This window comes from Vicugna pacos, chromosome 15 (assembly GCF_048564905.1).
Source record: "Vicugna pacos chromosome 15, VicPac4, whole genome shotgun sequence".
Taxonomy (NCBI): domain Eukaryota; kingdom Metazoa; phylum Chordata; class Mammalia; order Artiodactyla; family Camelidae; genus Vicugna; species Vicugna pacos.
In genome coordinates, this window is record NC_133001.1 from 43,647,446 (window position 1) to 43,665,785 (window position 18,340).

Consider the following 18,340-nt stretch of genomic DNA (forward strand, 5'->3'; position numbering starts at 1 on the left):
GCGGACAGCAGCTGAGAGGGAGCAGGGTAACAGGCCACAGTGCAGGAGGGACAGGGCAGCCCTTAGAATAACCCGTTTTGATTCCCGGTGGGGCCGGAGGGAGTTTCAGACTTGAGCCCTGGCCTCATACTGGACTGGGCTGGTGGACCATGAGCCTGCAGCCGTGGGGGCCCAGGCTGGGTGACCGAAGCCTCGGTGCCTCACTGGCCAGCCCCTGAGCTGCACCTGTCCCCACCCAGCTCTACGCCAAGCTGCAGGCGGTGAAGGCGGAGATCCAGGACCAGCATGACGAGTACATCCGCGTGCGACAGGACCTGGAGGAGGCGCAGAACGAGCAGACCCGGGAACTCAAGCTCAAGTAGGGCCCCCCATCTGCCATCTGGGGCCCTCACAACCATCCCTTGGGCCCTGGGCCTCTCCCTTCCAGGCTCCTCTCCTTCCTGAAGGCTTTGTTCTGACTGTCTACTGGGCCATATGTCTGCATACCTCAGGAATAGAGTGTGTCTGAGGGATGGAGGGGCGGCCATCTGGAGTTTCTCCTGCCTCCTCTGTTTCCTCCTGCCTCTCCCTTCATTTGATGAACCCCGAAAAGTGCATGCTGGGTGCTGCCCCCAAATACCTCCTAAAGCCCTAGCCTATGTTCTTTGCGTTAGAAACCATGACTTTCAAGCTCTGTTGTTTCCATTGGGATCCCCTCCTCCCAGCTTTTTGGTGTCTCCGCCTTCTTTGTTCCTTGTGCCTCTCTGCTTCTTGCTTCTCATCTTTCAACCTTCACTTACAATGTGTGGTCTCTCACTCCCCAAATCCCCATCTCTACGTCCTCCCTGCTCCCAGGTATCTAATCATCGAGAACTTCATCCCCCCTGAAGAGAAGAACAAGATCATGAACCGGCTTTTCCTAGACTGTGAGGAGGAGCAGTGGAAGTTCCAGCCCCTCATGCCCGGCGGAGCGTGAGTCTCTCACCGTGTGTCTGTGTCTAGGGGCTCACAAGCTCACCCCAGGTTGCGGGTGGCCAGCGGCCTATGGGGAGATAAGAGTGTTCCGTGGATTGGGCAGGGCTGGGAAGGATGCAGTTGGAGGATGGGCTTCTCAGGACCTAACATAGGCTTTCCATGAAGGAAGGGTATTCTGACAAATACAGAATGAAGGAAGTGTCTCCTTGGCCTGCGTTTTAGAAAATACCCAGTGAGGGGCCTAAAGAGGGGAGGAAGAGCATCTCAGCCTCTTGACAGTTCCCGTAAATGCTAACATTTGGCCAGTCTGGTGAATATTCATTTGTCAGATGCCAAAAACAGCAACAAGGTAATATTGCCAGGCATTTACTGTGTGTCGGGCACCATGGGAGACTCTGCAGACAGAAGGTCAATCAGACACAGAGCTCACAGTCCAATGGGGAATACAGAATAGGAATCAGACCAGGAAATGATGGAGGTGCGAGGGCTTTGTAGCCTCACTCAGCTGGGTGATTCAGCATTTCCACCTGTTTCCTCATCATAGTTCTTAGGTACAGTCCACATCCATTGGCTGGGTGTACAGCTCCCTCTGCTGGTGGCCATGAAGAATAAGGTTGGCTATTCAAACCCAACAGAATGACTGCCTCACCCAGCCAGACTACTGTCCTTTAACTGAAAATCTGTGTACAGAGATGTTCAGGAGGCTGGACACCAGTGCACTCCCTGGAGATTCTTTGCTCTATCTATTCTAGGAATATTAATGCCGAGTTAGGGCAGGAGTCTTCCCAAAGCTAGAGTGGGAAGCTAGCTGTAGAAGTCTACAGCTTCTCCCTGGAGCATCAGATGCCTACTTACTCTTGTCTACATTCTGAGGGGCTGATCCTACCCAAGGCAACACTAGGCAAGTTTTGTAAGTGGCAAGTTCGTGAGTAAAGGACTTTTCGATGGTGTCACTTTGGATTTAAAACCCACCTTTCCAATCTAAGTAGAGACCTGCAGTTGTACAGCATCTAATGTGGAAGTTCTCCACCCTGGCTGCAACTAGAATCACCTGTGAGCTGGGTACCAGACAGTCTGATTTAAAGGGTGGATCCCGGGACTTAAAATTTGTTTTTCAAAGCTTCCTGCTGATTCTACAAGCCAGGTTCAGAAACTATCACTCCAGTGCCATCTGCTGGAAGAAGACCCTGGCGAGGCTGCTGCTCTGTATGCTAATGTTGTGCTTTAAAAGTTCTTGAATTTGTAGGTAGAGGAATTTCTTTACATTGGATAGAGATGAGATGAGAAAGGCTCTGAGAAGGCATGTTTTTTTAATTTTTAATTTTGAAAAATAAGAATTGCAAGAATGGTAGAAAGAATTCCCATATACCCGTCTCCAAATTCACCAGTTGTTAGCAATTCGCCACATCTGGCGAATTCCCATATACCCGTCTCCAAATTCACCAGTTGTTAGCATTTCGCCACATCTGGCTTTATTAATTTCCCTTCCACCCAGCCATTTGAGATTAAGTTGCAGTCAGCCCTTTACCCGTATTTCCTAAGAATGAGGACATTCTCTTACATAAGTGCAGTACAGTGATCAAATTCAGGAAATTCTGTATTGACACAAGACTATTATATAGGCAATATTCAATTTTAGCTAGTTATCTCAATAATGTCCTTTATGGCAATTCTCCCCACCCCCGACTGGCCCACCTACGATGGTGCACTGCATTTAATTGTCATGCCTCTTCAGTCTCCTTTAATCTGGAACTGAGAAGGGATCTTGATTTGAGTTTTGGAAGTTTCATGCTTCAGAGGAGTTTATTTATTTCTCAAACCATTGCCCCTTTAATTTTTCCTTGACCGCCTCAGCACGCAAGCCAGACTTTAAAGCATGGTGGGTTCTTTACCTGAAGCTGAGATAAGCTTTCTGCTTAATATTTATGAATTTCCATTTTTTATTTCTGTTTTTTTTTTAAGTTCTTCCTTTTATGAAACTCAAACTTTTCAATTAGAAAACATTTTAAATCACATGTTTCTCTTTTTTGCAAAAGAAAATGTTTGTCATACACTGAAAAACCATTCACAGATCTTTAAAATTAAAATAGCTGTCTTAAAATAGTTCTTGTAAAATAATTTTTAGAGTAGATTCCAGGAATATCTTTTAAAAAGGAAGTTGTTTTCCAAAATATAGATTAGTATCTTTACTTACTGTTGAACTACTGCCTATCCTGGCCTCTCATCCCTCTCTTTGCTTTGAAGACGAATTTGTGCTGTTTACATGCTCTTTTGTGGGCCTCCGAAAGCCCCCTTGACAGCCCCCTGTCCTGAGTGAGACCCAGAGGAGCAAGCTAGCTGCTTTTCCCACCTTTCCCTTCTCTTGTGATTTCCCCCACCCTTTCCCCCCAGCATCCTTCCTGCTCTAGGAAAGTAATGCAAAGAAAGATTCAGTGTTTTCTTTGCCATTAGAAAGCCTGAAAACTCGGATCATTCCTGCTTGCTTGAGCTTACTCTGCAGTGTTTTCTTTTCCATAACTCTTCGGGAAGAATCAATCCTGACATATATCTCCCTTTGTGTTAAATCTGCGCACAGCTGCTCCCCAGCCTGCATTTGCTGGGGTATATTAGCAATGGTTCTAACTGAGTCTCAAATAGACCATCTTCCCTCAAAATTTCATATTAACAATGTAAAAGAGATAAATACCTTCACAAGGTTTTTTTTTTAAATTATGGTTAAGTATATTCACAACTTAACTATGCGGTTTTTTACAGAATATGTATGTACCTCCTCAGAATACATACAGAGTATATATTTTTTGTGTAGAAAATATCAAAATATATCTAGGTAAGGGTAAAAGGTATTAAGGCAAGTGTGACATCCCAGTGTTCTCCACTGTACTTAAGTACGGATGATATAAGCAGGTATTATAGATTTAAGAAAAAATTCCAATAAATAAATTACTTCCAAAAGACTTACTAATAAATACCAGGTAATCAACTACATACTATTCTGAATTACTACTACAAATTATTTTCTTTTTCTTAATCATCCTTTTCTTTTTCATTGTCCATTGTCTGATAACTGCAATAAATAATATTTGTCTTCAGAACTTAAAAAAAAAATCACAAAAAGACAAAAGAAAAGTAACAATAATCTAGGAAGTTTTTATATGAAACAAAAAATTTTAAGTACTTTTTTTCTCTTTTTTTTTAGCAATAGTTGGTGGTTAAAAGTAAAAACAATTCCGTCCTAATTAGAATTCCCAAGTGTGATTGTGACTTAGCACAGAGAGCCCCGGGGTAGCATCATGGTTTGAGAGTCGCTGGCCTGGACGTCTGAGACTATCTGCCCCCAGCCCCTCCTCTCACCACAGAAGGCTGAGGGTGGGAAGGTCCTTGGATGCAGCTTCCTCCATTTCAGTGAGTCCTGGGGCTGGAGGCTTTAAAACAAGCTGCCTCCCTGGGAGGAACTGGGTCCCACTATTTACAGCAGAACTTAATCAGGGCTGAAAACTCTTTCCAAAGCATATTTAACTAATCAGGACACTGTCCCATTTGCTCAACTCAAGTGTGGAATATTTTGCTTCACTTTGGCCTGTGGTATTCTGGGGACGAACATACCAAAGACTGCTCAAAAGGAGAGGGAAAAAGCATTGTTGGAAAGAAATTACCTCAAGTCATGCTGCTCTTTAGAAAGCTTTTGTTGAAGGGATCCAAATTGGAAGGAAAGAGGCAAAATTGTCACTATATGCAGATGACATGATACTAAATATAGAAAACCCTGAAGACTCTATACAAAAACTACTAGAGCTAATAAATGAATTCAGCAAGGTAGCAGGTTACAAGGTTAACATGCAGAAATCTGTTACATTTCTTTCCACAAACAATGAAATATCAGAAAAGGAAAGTAAAATAACAATCCCTTTTAAAATTGCTTCAAAGAAAATAAAATACTTAGGAACAAACCTGACCAAGGAGGTGAAGAACTTATGTGCTGAGAACTATAAAACATTGATAAAGGAAATTAAAGATGAATTAAAGAAATGGAAAGATATCCCATGCTCTTGGATCGGAAGAATCTATATTGTTAAAATGGCCATCCTACCCAAAGCAATCTACGGATTTAATGCGATCCCTATCAAATTACCCAGGACATTTTTCACAGAACTGAGACAAATAATCCTAAAATGTATATGGAATCACAAAAGACCCACGATTGCCAAAGCAATACTGAAGAAAAAGAAAGCTTTTGTTGTAAAAAAAAAAAAAAAAATTTCCCCCCTCCTCCTGCTGTAGCTACAAGCCTTTACCCCACACACTTTTTCCCAGGCCTCTCAGACAAGGAGTTATTGTCAGGGAGCTCTTGAAAACATGCTGGTATCAACTTATTTTGGAAGTCTATCTCTTTATTCTTTTTTCCTCCACTGTTTCTATGCCACCCCTGGTTGATACACAATAGCTTCAGGTGAGGTGCCTTCCACAATCACAAACAATTTTGTGTTCAAATTACTTTGGAAAAAAAAAGTCTGCAGCCAGCTCCAGCAGTAACTTTTACAAGTATGACCTTTTCTTTTTGGTGGTGCATGATAGACTTCATTTTTAATTGTGTTTACACAAAACTGTCTTCCAAGCGTTGTGTGTTTGGCAATATCTGTAGCCCATGGTTGACAGTTCACAAAATCCTATTTGTAACTTTAGCCCTTTGGTGTTTGCAATCCCTGCCTCGTGGGAGTCTTTTCAGAGGCGTCGTGGTGCTGTAAAAAGAGATTAGACTTTGGATTTAGAACATTCTAGTCCCTGCTCTCCCTTGAGAAGGCTTTGTAACCTCTCTGAACGCAAGTTTCTTCACCTGCAAAGTTGGAATAATAAAACAAAAGTCCCTGCAGGATTGTCGAGGTGGAAGTGAGATCACGTGAGGCTGCAGACCAGCACCAGGCACAGAGGAGATGGTCCAGAAATGGTTGCGATCGTCCCAATAAGCCACCATCCTAATCGTGGAGACGCCAGAGAAACCAGTTTCCGTCAACCCCTAGGAGTGCCGTGGAAGGGCAGTTTGGCTTGTTGCTTTTCTTTTGGATTTTGATTTTTTTTATTCAGACTGCCTCCAAGTTGAGAGAGGGAGCTTTCCTCACTGTAAATAGAATCGGGGTAGAAAGTTAAATCAGTTTCGTCACAGAGGCAGAGTTTACCTCAGAACCTTCTCAGCTCTGGGTTGACTCCCTAGATTCAGTCCCAGGACTGTGACAACTGAGAGTCTGAAACAAGGAGAAATCTTAGCCTTCCGAGGCAGGATGTGGGAAGTGTGCAGGGGAAAGGGGAAGAGGAGTGGGAGGCTCGCCATGCAGGGGGTCCCACAGGGGGACAGCTGACCGCCTGCGAGGTCGGAGGGACCAGATCATGGAGAAAAGTGGGATTTGCTGGGGCAGGTGCCTGTAAAGGACCTGGAAGGAAAACAGCTGACGATGTTGGATGCCTGTTTTCAGAACAGGAGAGGAAAGTGGGTGAGCATACAGCTGATGATAAGACTCAGGTCAGCCTGTGAGGTGGGGCTGAGAGAGGACTTTTTAATATTAAAGGAAAAAAAACGATATTGTGATAGCAGCTATCTGGAGGGAGGGTCCTAAGAGAACTCTGAGGTTCTACTCAGCACCGGATAACTGTTGGTTTGAGGGGCGGATACATGCAGAGCCAGGCCGCCATTCCAGGCTCAGTCAGCCACAGTCTGCTTACTACAGAGGGATCAGTTGTGGAAAGTAGGCCTGGGGCACAGGAGAGAGAAGATGGGAAGTCTGGTGTCCCAATTACAGACTCCCCTCCCCCACCCCTCCTTCCCGCCTGCCACCCAGAATAGCCCTGGCATCTTTATTGGGTCAGGCTGCCAATTCACACTGAGCCACTGCTCTGCTCGCCCAGCCCTGTCCCCCTGTCCTGTTCCCAGAGCCTGCAGCCTTCAGAGCATACTCGGGCCGTGTGTACTCCCGAAAGACAGCACAGCATCATAAAAAGTATTTGGAAAGGTTCAGTTCTGAGTCTTTCCTAATTGTATGGCCTTAGATGCAAAAAGCACTTCCCTTTTCTGAGCCTCAGTCTCCTTGTCTGCCCTGTCTACACCTCAGGAGGTTGCTGTGTAGTTCAAATGGAATGCATAGATGTACCTTATAAATGATACGTTATTATTTTACTAATATTCCCCCTCCCCTCCCACCGAGGCTGCTGCTCTGCACAGCCACAGCCTCACACCTCTTGGAGCTGGGACTTCCACAGCCTCATCTTTCCTTGTTTTCATCTATAAAGAGGGGTCAGCAGGGACCCTGAGTGGGGTCCAGTACTCTTATGTACACTTGATAAGAAACCATGAGAATGCTGTTTCTCATTACTCTCGGCTGCAGAAGGCAGGCATTGTTCTGTTGGCTCCTGCACGGCTTGCTCTATTCAAGGACAGAATGTCCTATCTCTGAATCACTCAGCCTGTTTCTTCTCTTCTGTCTTCTCGCTGTCTGCCTTTTGGCTTTTTTCATGCTCATTTGTATCCCTGTTTGAAATTAGCAAGTGGAATTGAGAATAAATAATCGCAGCTGCCATGTGTTGAGCCCTTGCTGAGGGCTTATCTTTAATCTCAGCAGTTCTGCAGGACTGGGATGAGGTATCTGAGGCTCAGAGATAATAAGCCACGTCCCAAGGTAACAAACCTTTAGGGGTAGAGCCAGCATTCAAACTCAGATCTACCGGACTCCAAACCCTGTATTTTTTTTCTAATGGAAATAGCTTTCTTGCTTTCTTTCCTATCTTTTTTTGAATAATAAAATACCTCAGACCCACAAAGTTGCTGAAAGTAAAAAATCTAACATACCTTTGGCTAGGATATAGAGCAATGGAAACTTTGTCATGGGTATAGCCTCTTTGAAAAGCAATTTGGCCTTATCTAGTAAGTGGAAAATGCACATTGGAACCATTCCATTTCTGGGTATATACCCCAGGGAAACTATTGAATATGTACTTGAAGATACTTGTGCAGAAATGTTCACCATAGCATTGTGTTAAATAGAAAGGGTGAAAAAAAGGAATTGACCTAGATGTCCATCAACAAGAATATATATAAAAAATATATATATAAGATGCTATATTGAAACCTTAAGATAATCAATGTAGTTAAACTTTAATAATCTAATCTAGAGTGGCATGTATAAATGTAGAAAACATGTTTGTTGACCACAAAAAAGTAGTATGTATACTGTAGAGTAAAAAATTTAGAAATAGGCATACAAATACCATATATATTTTTATGAATATCCACATATATAAATAAGTATACAAATATGCATGATATTGATAAGCACCAAACTCAAGAGAGTAATTAACTTTGGGGAAGGAGAGAGATGGGAATCTTAAAAATTCTGCCTGCATTTTATTTCTTAAAAAATATTTGGTGTTAAGTAAGATTTAACAAAGCTGGATGTAGGCATGAAGATATATATATATTTTTCTATGCTTTTCTGCATATTGGAAATAATTTATTAGACATAAAATTATACATATTCATTATAAAAAATTTAAATATTTCAGAAAGGCATAATATGATGATAATTAAAAATCACCCATAATCACACCATCCAAAAACACAATAACTGTTAACATTTTGTTGAGTATCCAGACTTTTTCTAAGCATCCACACGTGTACACACACCTCTTTAAAATAAAACTACATTTTATCTGCTTTTTTACTTAACATGTTGTGGAAACCTTTTCATGTCTACATAGAGCCATGAAATGATTTTAATGACTACATAATATTCCCTCACATGGGTAAATAATAATTTAACTTGTCCATATTGGTACACTTTGGGGTTGTTTCTAATTGTTTGCATTTGTAAGTAATATTGCAGCAAACATCCCTGCTTATAAAATTTTGTCCCCATCTCTGATTATTTCCTTAAGAAAATTCCCAGGAGTGGGAATTTGGATCAGAGAACATGCACTTTTTAAAAGCCAAACCTGAGTTTTGTTTCATTTGTTTTAGAAATAATAGCTTTATTGAGATGTAATTCACATATCATAAAACTCACCATTTTGAAGTGCATAATTCAGTGGATTTTAGTATATTCACAGAGTTATATAACATCACCATTATGTATTTCCTGAACATTTCATCCCTCCAGAAAGAAACCCCAAATCTGTTAGCAGTCACTCCTCATTCTCCCCAATGTCCCCACCCCTAGAAACACCACCAGTCTACTTTCTGTCTCTGTGGACTACCTGTTCCAGATACTTCATATGAATGGAATCATGCAACATATACTCTTGTGTCTGTCTTTTACTCGGCAAAATGTTTTCAAGGTTTGTCCATGTTGTATCATGTATCAGTCCTTCATTCCTTTTTGTTGCCAAATAATATTCCACTCTATGGATATACCATATTTTATTTATTCATTAGTTGATGGTGATTTGGGTTATTTCCACTTTTTGGCTATTATGAATAATGCTTCTATGAACAATCATATACAAGTTTTTGTGTGGGCATATGTTTTCAGTTCTCTTGACTATATATCTAGTACTCTTAGGTCATATGGTGAGTCTATGTTTAACTTTTTGAAGAACTGCCAAACTGTTTCCAAAGTGGCTGTATCATTTATGTTCCCACCAACAATGTATAAAGGTTCTAGTTTCTGTCTGTCTTCACCAACCTGTATTCTTGTATCTTCTTTAATTATAGTCATCCTAGTGGCTGTGAAGTGGTATGTCATTGTGGTTTTGATTTGCATTTCCATAATGACTAACAATGTTGAGCATCTTTTTATGTGCTTATTGGCCATTTGTATATCTTCTTTGGAGAAATGACTATCCAGATCCTTTGAGCATTTTTAAATTGAGTTATTTGTCTTTTTATTGTTGATTTGTAAGAGATATTTATATATTCTGGATACAAGTCCTTTATCACATACTTGATTTGCAAATAATTTCTCCCACTTTATAGGTGGTTGTTTCACTTTCTTTATGATTTCCTTTGAAGCACCAAAGTTTTTAGTTTCAATGAAGTTCTATTCGTCTATGTTTTTCCTCGGTTGCTTGAGATTTTTTTTAAATTGAAGTATAGTTGATTTACAGTATTGTGTTAGTTTCTGGTATACAGCATAGTGATTCAGTTATACACATATATTCTTTTAAATTTTTTTCACTATAAGTTATTACAATGCTTGAGCTTTTGATCTCATATCTAGAGAACTATTGCCTACCCTGAGGACATGAAGATTTATTCCTCTGGTTTTTTTTTCTATGTGTTTTATAGTTTTAGCTCTTACATTCAAGTCTATGATTAGTTTTGAGTTATTTTATATATACTACAAGGTAAGAGTCTTTTTTTTTTTTTTTTGCCTGTGGATATCCAGTTGTTCCTGTACCGTTTGTTGAAGAGACTGTTCATTCCCCCATTGAATGGCCTTGGTACCCTTATAGAGAATCGATTGATTGTAAATATAAGGGTTTATTTCTAGACTCAATTCTATTTCACTGATCCATATGTCTGTCCTTATGTCAGTATCACACAGCCTGAATTACTGTTGTTTTGTGATAAGTTTTGAGACTTGGAAATGTGAATCCTCTACCTCTGTTCTTTTTAAGATTGTTTTGGCTATTTTGGAATTTTTGTATTTCAAGCCTGCATTTCTAGTCAATTTTTTGTTTGCTCCTATGAAGGAAAGTCAAAAAGCAGAACCACTAATTAATGGTTTTATATAGTGTGTGAAATCAGTCTATGAGTCTGACAGCTAAAGTAAGATTGGATTTCCTTTCTTCATTCTAGCCTTCAGTCAGACCTTTTCACTGTGGGGAAAAATTGAAACAAGGAGAGTGAAGGAATATGTGTCTCCTTGTGTTACACGAGGTTTGAGTTGTCAGGTTGTATTAGAACAAAGAGAAGAAAATTCCAGACCCCGCAGTCTGCAGGGCCCTGTGACTACCTGGATGATAGTTAATCCATTATGATGTCATTTTCCTTGTGTGTTTGGAGGAAATCTGTTTTGATGTAGCCTCTTCCCTCCAGCAGTAACAGCCAAATGAAGAAGCGGCCAACATCTGCAGTGGGCTACAAGAGGCCTATCAGCCAGTATGCTCGGGTTGCCATGGCAATGGGGTCCCACCCCAGGTACAGGGTAAGAAGCTCGGAAGTGGATGGAGGGAGGGGAGAGAGAACCCAGGGGAGGTGATGCTCACAACCTCCACTTCCTCTTCCTGCCTCATCACCCTTGCTACTCCCATTATTTACCAAGTGCCTGGAAAATGCAGTCATCAGGACCACTGCTCACATTTGGTATTCCCACCACAGGCTGAAAACATCATGTTTCTGGAGTTGGATGTGTCCCCTCCAGCTGTCTTTGAGATGGAATTCTCTCATGACCCAGATCAAGACCCCCGTGCGCTGCATATGGAGAGACTCATGCGGTTGGACAGCTTTCTGGAAAGACCATCCACGTCTAAAGTCCGAAAGTCCAGATCCTGGTCAGTACCATCATGGTCAGAGTGGACTTAGAAGGCGTGGAAACCAGGTGGCTGGTTGAGGCTAAGGAGGGTTTTGGTTGTACTCAAAGGGCATGAAGGGAGGGTGATAACTGGAGCTGTTGGCCGACATCCTACAGTGACAGGATGAGGGAAAGGAAAGTCCTCACTTTCCTGCTTCCTGCACTTCCCCAACCTCCCCTCTCACCCATCTCATCCCCACCCGCTACAGGTGCCAGAGTCCTCAGCGGCCCCCACCTTCCACCACACACGCCTCGCTGGCCTCCGCCGCTCTGCACCCCACGACAGTGCTAGACCACGAGTGACAGCCCTCAGCCAGGCTGCCCATCCAGCGACTCCGGGGATGGGGGCAGCCAACCCTGGACCATCTCGCCTGCCGCTCGGTGTGCGTGTGTGTGTGTGTGTGCGTGTGCATGTGTGTGTGCATAGGTGTGAGGAGGGTAGAACCTGGCAGTCCGTGCCACTGCCAGCCCTTCTTAGCCTCCTTTATTTAATTAATGTTATTTATTCGTGGAGCTGAGTTCGTGTGGGAGAGATGCCCTCGCCTGAGCCTGCCGGGGTCACCGCCTAGCCTCCTTTTCTCTGACTTTAGACCCCCCTGCCCCAGTCACACCTCGGGCTCCTCCCTGTCACTTGCCCCCCAGAAGGAAGGCGTCCAGTACCTGAGAAGAGGGTACTTTTTCTACCTGGCTCTCTCCATAATCTCCATCTCCTCCTATGCTGACGGTGAGTAGCTCCTGAGCACTTTCTGGGACTAGAAAAATGCCAGGTGACCACTGAGGACAAGAGACGTCTGTCCTGATGGTGTTGAGCTTGTGCTCCCGGCGGAGAGAGCCCTGCTGGCCACCTTCTGGGCCTCAAACCTCTTTCGGCTTCTTGGGCTCCTTTTCAAGGACTTCAGTGACCTCATCCACACAGCCCATGCCGTTCAGCTTTGGCAAGAACTCATAGCTTCCCAAACTGCTTCCTGCCCACCTTCCCAACTCATGGATGGGAATTGTGAACTGAGCAGTTGCTGCCTCCTGGGGACCTGCAGGAAATGGAACAGTCATGGAGACAACATGGACAGTCATCAAGGGAAGTCCCTCTTCCGGGTCCCTTTGTTTCTGTCCCCTCTGAGAAGTAACTTTGGCCGACCAGCAGTCAGGCCAACTCCCCATCTTCGAGATGCTGCTCCTTCCTGCTTTTGTCATTTTCCCTGCAGCTGCCAGGATCCCAGTTCAGTGGGAGGGATCAGTGTCATTGTCCCCCTGGCTAAACAGACATATCGGAATCTGTGGCTCTTCCCATCATTGAGAGCAGGAGATGAAGACCCAGACACAGCCTGCCAACTCTGCCTATCACCCCTGTTTCTGAATCACGTTTGTTGGGCACTGTTTTGTTGAAAAGACCGACCCTTTCTTCAGTGTTGTGCAAATTGGTCGCTAGGGAAGTACTCTTCACTTTCCTTTGTGACATCCCAAGATGTCTCCAGGTATCTCGAGTAAATTTCTACAAAAAAAGGAGAGAGATTTAATTTTCATTGACTTAGTTTTTAAGTGTGTATTTTGATGGAAGGGTGGAGAGGTAATCATGAACAAAAACAAGTGGTTTAGGATTTCAAAATGCCCTAATAGTGGGAGCCTCCAGTTCCTAGAATACGAGGAGTTTAGGCATAGGGGTAAAGGCATGAAACTGACAGATCCACCTGGAATTTGGTGTGTGGAGTTGGCGATGGGGTTCAATTACCTGCTTGTTCTCTTTCCATCAGGAAATGAACCCTTCTTGCACAGTTCAAGTTCTGCTCTAAGGACCAAGCTATGGTTTGGTTTAATTCAATGATGCTGTCGTTTCTGCTGTAACTGCTATGACAACTCAGTTACCACTTGCTCCTGTCCTTCAAGGAAAGAACATTTTTCATCAGAGCCCAAGAGATTTTTTGAGACTCAGGATTCAGATCAGAGGTTCAGCTGTGGCTGGGACAGGAGTGGTGTGTAGAAGTCGCCCAGGTGGCCTGGGCGCAGAGGGACCTCCGAGCCTGCGTTGAGCAGCCTCTCCCACTGACCTCTTTCTCGTTTGTGGATGAAGCTGCACGTGTTACCCCCGTTCATCACTTGGGCACATCGACTCTGCATTTTCTGGTCACGTGACCCTCACAGTCTTATTATAGCACAATATACCCAACTTCCCCATCCCCAGTCTGAGGGCTGGACCCAAGGTGTGGTCAGAGGAGGAGCTCCTGCCTGCAGTTTTGTGTACGTGTGTATGTGTGTGCGTGTTTGTGTGTGTGTTTACCTCCACAGGGGACACTCTACACTCAGTGTAAGATATGCTGGGAACAGGGCCACTGGGGTGGCTGGATCTCAGTCTCTCTGTCTCTGTCTCTCTCTCTTCTTTTCCTTTTGATGTTTCGAACATTTGATTGACAAAGTGAGGGCCTTGGTTAGGACCAAATTTCCATGTCTGTTGCTATGGTCTTTATTTAGGACAAAAATTAATAATGCAGTGGCCCATCCTTGTCACTCTAAACACATGACTATACCGGACATATGTAATATATAAATATATATATATAAAACATTACCCTCTGTCTCCTTGGCTTAGGATGAGATTCTCTGTTGAGCTGAAGTGCACCTGCGGCCCAGTGCGTCCAGCAGCCCGCAGGCCCCAGCCCTGTTCAAATTAACACAGTCGATAATAAAGGAATGAGTATCGTTACAGAATTGGTTGCCTGACTTCTCTTCCCTTTGATTCTTTCTACTTTTCTTTTCTTTTTTTATCTTCTCCCTTCTCTCTCTTCCTGGTTTTTTCCAAGAGGGGTTCAAGAGTATTTGGAGCCCAGCTGCAGTTATCAGCACCTCGGAAAAGAACTGGCTGCTCAATAAAAGGGATCTCTGTCTGACCAGCAGTGCTGAGGGGCAGGGCTCAGGCTCTGGTCTGAAGTCTGTGTTCAAGCTACAGCAGCACTGTTTGTGTTCTAGGCTGGTGGTCCCCTCCCAGTTAATTCTGAGCTATTGGCAGATTTCAGAACTGCCTATATGCTGTCCAGATTAGCTGTCAGTATCATTTGACAGCTCTGCCCCGTCTCCTCCACGTATCAGCCAAGAGAGATTAAAACAGGCAATAATGTGTTTAAAGCACATAGATATGCCTGGCGCATGGTGGGTGCTGAGTGAAAATAATTAAAGACTAGCTTCCCCTTACCCTCTCTTCCCAGGCCTCTTTCCCTCCCTCTGGGTTCTAGCTGTCGGCTTCCTGTAGCATGGAGATCTTACAGGAAATGAGAAGTAGCTGCTGCTAAAAAACAAACACGAAGCCTCTGACTCCTGGGAAAGCACTGAGGTAAGCCTGGTGCACAAGGGACGGCCGTGCGCCCACTGGGGCACTAATGGTTTTCCTGCAGGGGTGTTCTGCCTCTGCGCTGGGCTCCAGCACTGAGTTCTAACAGAGTTCCGGGGCTCTGCTGCTGGAGAGGGACTTGCCAGGTGTTGTGTTGGGTACCTTACACACGCATGGTCATTTAATTCTCCCTGGTGGGAATGATCGTCACTGGTTTACGGATGAGATTTAGGGAAATTAACTTGGCTAAAGATGTGTGGTTAGCAATGGAACCGGACTTCATATCTTTTGATTCTGGGCCTCATCTGTCTGGCCCATCAGAACTGATAGGGACCCTACGTGTTTTACAGGCAGTGCAAGCCAGGGTCACAAGGGCAGGTGGTGAGAGTAAAACCAAATCTCCAGATCCATAACCTTGAGGTCCTATTTAAAAAGCACTCACTCTTCTCATTAGCTGTGGGCTTACTTGTGTGGCTGAGATACAGGGTTCTAGAGTGCTGCAGAACAGCCAGAGGGCAGGAAGTCACCTTTGGCTGGGTGGAACAGCTTGCTTGTTGACAAGGCAACTGCCATGTTTCTCTTCTGTCAAGGTTGGGTGTCTGATCTCCACCGAGTGACTTCTTTCTGTTTTCAGATGCCAAGGGCCTGGGGTGTGTGTTAGTTAGAACTCTTGGCCACTACTAAAGATTCATTTAAGCTGGCCAGAATAAACTAAAGAGACAGAAGCCTGCTGTGGACTCCAAGGGCAAGGACAGGGCCAGACCTCAGGAACAACCTGGTACCAGGGACTCAAATCCCACAAAGACCCTCTCTATCTGACCGCCCTTCTCCCTTCTGTGTGTGGGTTCATGCTCTTTCCTCAGCTGCTCCAGTTGGTGACAGAAAGTCCATCTGCCGGCAGCTCTGTTCACATAATCCAGTCACTCAGAGAGACTTAGAATCTCATTCCCAAGGCCAAATTCATGGCAATGTAATTCCGATTCAGTGGTTTGAGGCAGGTGGGTGGGAACATGATACATGAACAAGACCGCCAGGAGTCCTACTGCTGTAACCATGTGTGTACAGGGTGGTGGTGGTAAAAAATAAAGATATTCCTTAAAAAAGTTGATGAGGGTACCAGTGGGTGTGAAATGTGCTTTGAGTAGTCAACAAAACAGATGTTCCCGTCCAGTGTATCCATCACCCCGGATGGCTTAAGAAAAACTTGCTCTGGGCTCATCCTTTTTTTTTTTTTCCCCCGTGGCCATTTTTCTTACAACAGATCACCTGCACCAAAATTACCACCCTCAGAGATTCTGCTTCATTAGGTCCAGGATAGATCCATGTGATGGACTCCACAGGTTGCCTTTCCAATATCCATGCTTCCTTTCTTCCTTACTTGCAAAATTATTTTGTTCAGGAGGGCAGTGCACCCAACTGAAAATACTCATATTCCCAGACTCCCTTACAGCAATGGGGAGCCATGTGGTATGGTTTTGGCTGAGGAGATGGAAGTGGAAGCCGGCTAGGGTTTCTAGAAATGTTTTTTTTTTTCTTGATATAAACATTATCCATTTCACCTCTTCCCATGTCCTCTACCTGCCTAGATTTCAAATGCACTTCCTGAAGTACATTCTTTCATTGAACAAACATTTATTGAGCTCCTTTTACCCATATATTCCAAGTACCGTTCTAAGTGCTGGCAATACAGCAGTGAACAGAGCAGGCAGAAGTCCCTGTCTTCATAATGCTAACATAGAATGGGGAGAAAGACATCAAACAACAACAACAACAACTCAAAACTACTGCATGTCTGATGGCCAAGTGTATGCGGCCAAGAAAAACAGAGAAGGGAGATGGGGAGTTCTAGGTATTGATGGTGGTGGTGATGGAGGTGAGGGAGGGGTGCAGCTTTAAAGCCCTTACTAAGAAGGTGACAGCGAAGCAAATTGCTGAAAGAGGTAAGGAAGTGGACTCTAGGAGAACAGAAACGAATGCAGACGTCATGGGTGAGAGGTGTCAGGCGTGTTCAAGGAGCAGCAGCCACATGGCAACCGTCAGGCAACAAGCACAACAGGGAAAGCGTGACGGAGTGGAGAAAGCGGGAGACCCGAGTCCCTGGCAGGGTATGTGCTGCTGCACTGCTTGGCTCTGTCCACTTCCAGACTTCTAATGGTGCCGGACAAACCTCCGGGCTTTAAGTCAGTGTTAGGGAGACTTGCCAGGAATCTCCATTTGAAAGGAGCACCTCCAGGTGATTCCAGTCAACACTCACTCAAGTCTGAGAATCTCGTTGGCAGCCATGTGTGGTTCTGAGTCATGCTCACGGTGGGCCTGCCCTTCCAGCACCAGCACAGGGGCACCTGCCTGTGTCAACACCAGGGCTGAGCTCCAGGGTGGAGAGGCAGAGGGCACAGAGCCACCTGGGGGCACCTGGGAGCCCCTGGAGCCCTGGTGCGCAACCACATGGCCCTTCCTCACCACTGGATAGAGGGACCAGGGGCAGCTACCTCGTTTGGGCTAGAAAACCAAAGTGATTATTTGTTAACATCCAAGGCTTCCATTTTGCAATAAGGAGAAGTAGACCCAGAAAAGGAAAGTGGTTTCCTGAAAGTCACACAAATGGTCAGCAGGCAAGCGGGGCCTGGAAGGCACGAGGGCTTGTTAGTCAGACGCACTATTTACATTTTTTGTTGTGTTTATTTGTATTTAAATGATTTAAAACTCAGAGGGATGGTATAGCTCTGTGACAGAACGCATACTTAGTATGCAATGGTCTTGGGTTCAATCCCCAGTACCTCCACTGAAAAAAAAGATTTAAAACTCACAGAATAGTTGCAAGAATCACTAAGAACTTGCATATACTCTTAGCCAAGAGACCCCATTCAAGCTTTGCCAGCTGTCCCAGGAATGACCTTTACAGCAAAAGGATCCAATCCAGGATCGTGTGTTGGGTTAGTTGTCATGTCTCTTTAGTCTCCTATCTAGAATTCCTCAGTCCACTCGTGACCTTTATGTCACCCTTAACATTCTTTAGTATTATAGGCCAGTTAATTTGTAGACTGTCCCTTGAGTCAGGTTTGTCTGATGTCTCCCACATCATTCTGCTGCACAGAAGTGACACTGTGATCCTTTCATTGTATCCCATCAGGTGGGACGTGATGACATTGCTTTGTCCTATTAGTGGAGGTTTAAACTTTGATCATTTATTAAGGTGGTGTCTGCTGGGGTTCTTTATCCATTTGTAATTAATAAGCATTTTATGAGGCAATACTGTGAAACTATGTAAATATCTCACTCCTCTAAATTTCCCCCAAAATATTAACGCCCATTGATAACTTCCTGCTTGAATTAATTATTGCTATATGGTTGCCAAATGATGGCTTTTAATTGCATTTTTTCCTTCATTTGTTAGTTGGCACTAGCTTGTTAGAAACTGCTTTCTCTTCTCCTTATCTGTTTTGTTGGTTTGCTTATTTATATCAATATGGATTCATGGATTCCTATTATACTCAATTGGTTATAATCCATTATTATTATTATTTGTTTTGATAGTCAAATGATCCCAGATTTGGTCAGCAGCAGTGCTTTCAAACTG

At 44.0% G+C, this 18,340-nt stretch overlaps 1 protein-coding gene across 2 annotated transcripts in view; it reads left to right on the plus strand.

The window, feature by feature from the left end:
• Positions 1 to 12,950, plus strand: part of KIF3C (kinesin family member 3C) — a 32,849-nt gene extending 19,899 nt beyond the window's left edge. Inside the window, exons 4-8 of one of the 2 annotated variants that reach the window (XM_072938078.1) lie at positions 240 to 358; positions 835 to 951; positions 10,976 to 11,081; positions 11,255 to 11,427; positions 11,657 to 12,950. In XM_072938078.1, coding sequence (XP_072794179.1) covers positions 240 to 358; positions 835 to 951; positions 10,976 to 11,081; positions 11,255 to 11,427; positions 11,657 to 11,750 — 609 coding nt within the window. In that variant the 3' untranslated portion in view covers positions 11,751 to 12,950. Of the gene's footprint in view, positions 1 to 239; positions 359 to 834; positions 952 to 10,972; positions 11,082 to 11,254; positions 11,428 to 11,656 lie in introns of both variants that reach the window. The other variant, XM_072938077.1, reaches the window with a different exon arrangement.
• Positions 12,951 to 18,340: the final 5,390 nt, after the last annotated feature.